General features: G+C 41.3%; 1 protein-coding gene across 1 annotated transcript; it reads right to left on the reverse strand.

The window, feature by feature from the left end:
* Positions 1-1,088: 1,088 nt before the first annotated feature.
* Positions 1,089-4,391, reverse strand: LOC149384828 (receptor-like protein 7). The gene has a single exon (XM_089626172.1). It carries the CDS (start codon positions 4,198-4,200, stop codon positions 1,243-1,245), a length of 2,958 nt encoding a protein of 985 aa, XP_089482298.1. The 5' UTR covers positions 4,201-4,391; the 3' UTR covers positions 1,089-1,242.
* Positions 4,392-7,466: the final 3,075 nt, after the last annotated feature.

A 7,466-nucleotide genomic window follows, 5' to 3' on the forward strand; every position in this document is an offset into this window, starting at 1 on the left:
CTGTTTTTTAGAATATGTTAATGATACTTATAGTTTATTTCTGGAATTTAATTGATGATACGCTGTGTATGATTAGGTGGAAAGCATGTTCTTAAACTCTACTAAATGTGGGTGTATTTGTCGGGCAATTTTGTGTTTAGTTTTGTCTGGTTAGTCATAAGTGGATATTTTTTCTCATCAATGTATTGGTTAAATTTGACAAGAAGCTATCATGATTGATGTTGAAACAAACAAATACAAGTTGCTCAAGGACCCTTATGTAAGTATCGGTTTTTGAATCTCATCCCTTAATTCCAATTTATTTTAGCCTTTCCGATTTCGCCCGAGATTGGTCTAGTGTGATTTACTTTGTACTATGCTTTGTTCAAGATGATGCCTTTTTTCTTTTTTAATTTTATTAAATTATTGTTTTTTTTTAAATAAGCATTGTAATTATCGATTAGCCTTCCTATAATTTTTCGAAACAAAACATGAATATCGTAGGCATAGCCTCATTAATGTTTTCTTTTTAAAACAAAAATGATTAATTTTTTAATGTTAGTTAAATATAAGCCTTCCAGGTGTCTCTCTTAACTGGTTTTAGTAGTGACAGTGTTATAAGTGTTGTTATGAATTGTCTAACTAAGAAAATTACAACGATGTATTTACAACAATGCCATATAGATAACCTGACACCTAAGCTATCTCCTGATCCAACGGGAGTTGACAACTTTTTTCTGGTTTCTCTTTTCTTTTAGTCTGCACCATTTAACTACGAGCCGGTGATGATGAGATGAACTTAGAACAAAGCTCACAAAACTGAATCTGCCGACAATCTATTTCGATTCAACCACCCCCATAAACAATTTAAATTCAGAAAACAGGCAGTATATAGGACATCTGAATTTCCCAATTCCGTTTAGTCATGCAGTTTTCTACTAAAAGATTGAGTATAAATATGTATTGTGCTCTGCCTCTTTATTCTTTAAGAATTTGGTCCATCAGCTAAAAATGGTAGTCAATAATTCCCTCCTGGATATCATGCATATAATCCAAACCTGATTATGACGCTTAATACCAAGATCCCCAGTATAATATAAAATCAAAGCTAGAAAGAAGAAAAGACACTTGATTTATTTTTCCTTGCTAGAAATATTTAGAACGACGACAACACATTGATCAGAAGACAAGAGATTGGAGAAGACAAAATACAAAATGAAATACAAAATAATTAATTGCGAAAGGAGCAGTACATTCTCTTGCTCAGTGCCATGTGGCATACTTTCGCCAACCTTCCTCGAGGCGTCGGTCGAAGGCTGGATTGAAAAAGAGGATGTAGCCGACAGATAACCCGATGACCACTCCACTTGCGAATCCTATCATCACAACATCCCAATAAGAAATCCCGTCTGCTTCCTTTTTGCCAACTTTATTATCATCAGTCTCGCAGGGTCTCGGCAGCGGAAATCCGCAGAGCTTGGGATTCCCAATAAACGAGACTTCCTGGAACGTGGCGAACTGAGGTCCCCGCGGCACCCTTCCTTCCAAGTTGTTGAACGACAGGTTTAGAAGGCTGATCTGAGTTAATAGCGCCAGATTTTCTGGAATCTTTCCCGTCAGCCCATTGAATGACAGATCCAACGATTCAAGGTTCGTCAAATTCCCCAACGACTCTGGAATCTCGCCCCTCAACTTATTATGAGACAGATATAGCGCTTTCAGCATGTGAAGATTTCCGACCACCTGTGGGATTTCTCCGGTGAATTTGTTTCCCGAGCAGTCTATGCTCACCAGCTCCGTTTGGATTTTGACGAGCTGGGTGTAGAATCCTTTGATCACCATCCTCACTGAATCTCGATAGAAGAATTCTCCGAGTACTTCTTTTTCCATGTACGTCAAGCTCTGTGCGTGAGAAGTTTTCATGCCCTCGAACTTTTCGAAGTATTTTTCCGGGAGCGGACCTGAGAAGCTGTTATTGGAGAGGTCCAGTATTCGCAGCTTCTTGAAGGGAGACCGGACTTTGGGGCTACGATGACTTATGTGACCGTGGAATCTGTTAGAGGCCAACACAAGAACTTGAAGCTTTGGGAACTCGTCCAACCATTGTGGGAATGATCCTGTTAGACTGTTGTTGCCAACATCCAAAACTTGCAGACTTGTGCAGTTGAGCAACGAGCGATGCAGCGGACCTTCCAACAGATTCCCAGCGAGATTCAGAGTCATCATCGAGTTTCCTTTGGAAAAAGTCTGAGGGATCCTGCCATGCAATGAATTCATACGCAGATCTAACACGGACAAATATTTGCTGGCGTTTCCTATGCACGGAAGAATGTTCCCAGAGAGCTTGTTGTTTGATAGATTGAGAACCTGGATGGAAGCGAGGTTGCAAATCCAAGACGGAATGTTCCCAGAGAAGTCGTTGTTGGAGGCAGAGTAGAGAATGGTGGAAGGCGGTGGAATTGGCAGCGTACCATTGAGCAGATTATGATCGAGGTTGATTAGTTGAAGCTTGCTCCATGGGATTTTGGTCACATGTGTTAATTTGTTGTAAGAGATGTTGAGGCTGTGCAGTGTATCCTTGCCCACACTCCACAGCCATTCTGGGACACTCCCTTGGATTTTGTTCATGGAAAGATCCAAATCTTCTAAATGTCGTGCGCTTCTTAAGGAATACGGGAACTCGGTGATGTTGCACGCCGACAAGTGCAATTTGGAAAGGGTGCTTGGCAAACTGTAGTTATCATCAACAGTTGAAACTAATGATAAACTATTGAAAGAGAGACCAAGAACATGGAGATGTTCCAACTTTGAAACTTGTTGGAATGTCACAACGCCACTCAAGTTATTCTTAGAAAGATCCAAATAAGACAGATTACGCTGCTCAAAAATCGATGATGGAATCGGGCCTTCTAGCTTGTTTGTCCTTAGCTGAAGAACCGTCAGCGACAAGGACCGAAATTCATGAATTCCGCCACGAAAGTTGTTGTGGCTGAGAGATAGTTCCTCCAAATGTGGAAGGGAATATATCCAAGAAGGTATTTTCCCAGTAAAGTTGTTATGAGACAATTTCAAGGATTTCAAATGCACAGGAACAGAGCCCATCACCAGTTGATTGTTTGAGGGCTCACATAAAGAGTTGTTTCTCACAGAGTTCCAACAAATTTCAGGGATTTCGCCAACAAAATAATTGCTAGAAAGATCTAAATCAGAAAGCTGCTCAAGATTGAGACTCTGCCACGGAATTTGACCCGGGAAATGATTAGAAGCAAGTCCTAAGACCGTTACTTTCTTAAGTTTGAGAAGCAATGCAGGAAAAGATGTTGTGAATTTGCACTTACTGACGAACAAGACACTCAAATTACTCAAAGCTCGAGTGAGATAGTCTAGATCTATTAGGAACCTCGTCTCAGAAAGGCCTAATACATAAAGCGAGCTTTTCCAATTATTTTTCGGGAACAAACCAGAGAGATTTTTGTTGTGATCTAAACGGAGACCGGTTAGGTTTTCTAGGCTGAAAATGTTTTCTGGGAATTCCCCGGACAACCCACTCTGCATAACATCTAGAGACGTCAAATGACTCGACAGGTTCATGAAAGAATTGGGTACGACATTGGACATATTGACATAACTCAAGTACAACTTTTCGAGATGAGTAAGGTTGGCAACAATGTGTTTCAAGCTAGACGACTCTACTATCAGATCAGGGTTCTTACGAAGGTCGAGCACAACCAGTTCGGACATGAAGGCCAACTCAGCCGGAACTCGGCCTGCGAAATTCGAGTAGGAAAGGTCCAGGTGAACCATTCTTGTGAACTTACCGAATTCCGGCGAGATTTCGGAACCCTCGAAGTCGTTGTGAGAGAGAATGAGAGTCCGGAGATAAGCGAGAGTGAAGAGGCTGTTGTTGGAAGCGAGGACTCCCCGGAGACCGCCACATTGGAGGCGGAGCCCGATGACGTGGCCCCTAGCAGGATGGCACGTGACTCCTCTCCACGTGCAACAGTCGCCGGAGTCCCACGAGGCTGTACTGTTTGGCTCACCCGCTCCAACGTAGTTCGATGAAGAGTACTTGTAATCGTCGATGGAGAATGAGCTTCGGAACTGGATCAAAGCGGCTCTCTCTTCCGAGACACATGGAGGGCTGGGAGAATCAGTAACCGGAGATGCGAAGTGGGACTGTAGAAATATGAGAAGGAAGCACAGACGTGAAAACCAACCCATCGTGTAACTTATGAGTATTATTATTTGTGTTACTATTTTTTGGGAGACTTGTATAGTATCAGTATCACAGTATTTTTATGTGGGAAATCGGTCTGTGTGAATGGGACAATTTTGTGAGGAAACTGCATAGAAAAAGCTAGCAGAAATCACCAAAAGTCATGATCAGTAGTTTTTTTTTTTTTTTTTTTCTATCTGGTCTTAATTTCTTCCAGTCAATTATTCTGTAATGTTACTCGGTATTAGTCTTCAAGACTCTCGGCCGTCTCTCACACGATTACATTATTAATGCAGAAGAGGAAGAGGCTGGAATGTCAATACTATACTTTTTAGTTCTGATCCCACCGATTCTCCTTAGCAATGAATACATCCCACCCTTTTGGCTCGAAACCTTCTGGCTTTTGTCTCGCGATGTCATCGAGAAATAAGGCTAATTTAATTTCTTAACATTGCCTTTTGTATGTTTCGATTGAGTATTTAAATGATATAATCTATGTCATTATGTAATTAACTAATTAAAAATAGAACTTGACAAAAAAAAAAAATACTAATACGAGATTCGCAAGAATTTCCTTCTTTACTTTCAGCTGCGTTGGCCTCCTCTACCCGCTAGACATGAGGTATTTAATGTCCTGTTTGGACTTGGAATGACTTCGACTATTGAGTCACCGGCTAATTAATTTATTAGTTGGGACTCTTCAAGTATTTGGCCAGTATTTATGTCTGTTCCTCTAATTGTATATGCGTAGTTTTTTTTGTATTATTTTTTTTAAAAGCGCATGGCCTCATGAAAACCTCATCTCTTGGAAGATGGAAAATGAGAGGAAAGAATACCCTATACATCATAATAAACACCAGCATCGCTCGAAATTTGGTCCTGCACAAGCGGCGGAACATCGCAAAGAAACAAAATCGGAAACTTGAAATTGTTGGCCCATTTACAGATTTCATGAGCCGTTGAATTCAAGTTTCTCCTAATCCAACTTAAAACTATTGAAACTACGACAACCATCTAAAACAAAGGCAAAAAGTTAAAAAGCCTTCCGAGAAGGACAAGTAGATCGTGTGTCCAAAGCTAACCATAATCCCTTGGTTATCGCCTTCCATTATAACCTCCTTAATACCAAAGAATTTAGCCAACAATAGTCCGAGAAAGAGGACAAGCAACTCAACTTCCATTTTGAATCAACCCTGCGAGCAATCAAACCTACTTCCGATTATCTTCTGTCGAAAGCCCCATCAGCATTTTTTTCACTAAACCGCGCGTCGGCGGATTCCAGCCCTATATCAGATCCCATGTAACAAAGTTTTCTTCGTCAATACCATCCATATGATCCGGGACTTTGAGAAGCTCCCCAACACTCCACCGGATCTAAGTGACACAACTTCCCATGTTAACGAGGATCCCCAGAAACACAACACGTTACAAGTGATACTAGTTACAATGAATATATCTAGGCATGGGTACGTTGCAAGGATCGAAATACCGTTACCGTTACCGTTCCGAGCTTTTGAATTTACTGGTAACCCCCGTACCGTAAAGGAATACCGGGGGAAGCAGGAAAAAAAAAAGGAAACCGGTACCGCTGAACTTACCGTTACCGTAGAGGAATACCGTCAAATACCATATTTACCGAGGGGAATTCAGAAAAGAAATATACAAAAAAACATACAAAGTACGTAGGATAAAATTCATAAAATTAAAAATAGTGTAGAATGTTTCAACACATTACCAAATTACAAATACAACAAAAAGTAAGTTTGATAAAGTTTAAATCAAATTCTTGTTGCATGTGAGACGTCCTTGACTTTTAAATATCTTGAAAAAAAAAGATAATATTTAAGCTCGACGAAATTTCGGAATAAGGATATTCGAGTGAACTCGATATTATTTTCCGAATAAAATTATTCGGAACATACTCGGAGATTTAAAAATCTCGAGAGTTAAAATAAATTCCGAGATCCCTTAAATATATTCAGGATAACGGGAAATAATAATAATTTTCTCGGTTATTTTTCAAGATTATTTTTTTTTTTATCAATTAAGGACAAGATTGTGAGATTTTATTTTAAAAGGACTTATGTGCAACGTTTTGAAGGACGAGATTGAAAGAAAAGAGTATAAAGGGATCGTTTTGTGAGAAACGTGTAAGTTGTGGAGTGGGCCATTTGTCCCTTGTGTGGCTTAGTGATGGATTGCCACGTGGATCTATTTTTCTCTCCTTCCTTCTCTCTCGGCCACCTCACCCTTTCTTTCTCTTTCTTTTCTTTTTTCTTCTTTTCTTTTCTTCTTCTCTTCTCCCTCTCTTCACCCGCGCGACCTGCAGAGGATAACACAGAGAAAAAAAAACTCGCCCCAGCCGCTCCCTCTCTTCTCCTCTCCTGCGCGAGCGCCGAGAGCCCAGCCGCGCGAGCACCGAGCGCCCCAGCCGCGCGAGCACCGAGACCCCGATCGCGCGAGCTCCTCTCTCCTGTGCCGAGCGCCGAGCGCTAGACCCCGCGCGTGCGCGCCTCCGCTGGTTCGCGCGACCATCCGCCGCAACTGCTCCCTCACCTGGTTTCTCTGAGCCGCGCTGACCCGGACCGGAAAGTGGGAACCAGGTTCCTACCCGATCTCGGTCCGGTTCCTACCCGATCCCGGTCCGGTTCCCCCGGAACCACCGAAAACTTCCGGTTTTGGTGGTTCCGGTGTCGGGGAGCTCAAAAAAGGGGGAATCGGACCGGTTCCCGTCCGGTTCCCCCGGGATTTAAAACCTTGGTACATTGTATTGTAGCCGCCGGTTATTTGAAGAAGAACTTGAACTTTCATAAGCCCAAATATTAGAGATTATTGCCCAGGTGAGGATTTATGTGTAATCTTCGAGATGCTGAAATTATCAATAAAATTAAGTTATGATATTTTATCTATGTGAATCAAAATCTAATTTATATCTATTATAGTTTATCAACATTCATTTAATCCTTAGTCCCGCATCAAATTGAATTACATGCTGGCATCTAAGTTCAGGCGGTGAAATTTTACTTGGTCGGTGATTGATCCATGCTTGGATAGCCGGATCTAAAATTATATAGATGGAACACAAGTGAAGGTTGATAACTTGGGTGGAGCATTCTACACATGCGGTATGTGTACGGCTTGAACATAATTTGGTTGTTGATGTGTCATTTAAGGACCCGTTACGACATACTAACCGTGATCGCTATGATGATCATAATGAGATTTGTTCTAAATCCTGAAGTGGTCACGGACTTCTGAGTAGTATTACCAG

Source organism: Urtica dioica, chromosome 9 (assembly GCF_054948205.1).
Source record: "Urtica dioica subsp. dioica isolate 48M chromosome 9, U.dioica_male_clone48M_v1_H2, whole genome shotgun sequence".
Classification (NCBI taxonomy): domain Eukaryota; kingdom Viridiplantae; phylum Streptophyta; class Magnoliopsida; order Rosales; family Urticaceae; genus Urtica; species Urtica dioica.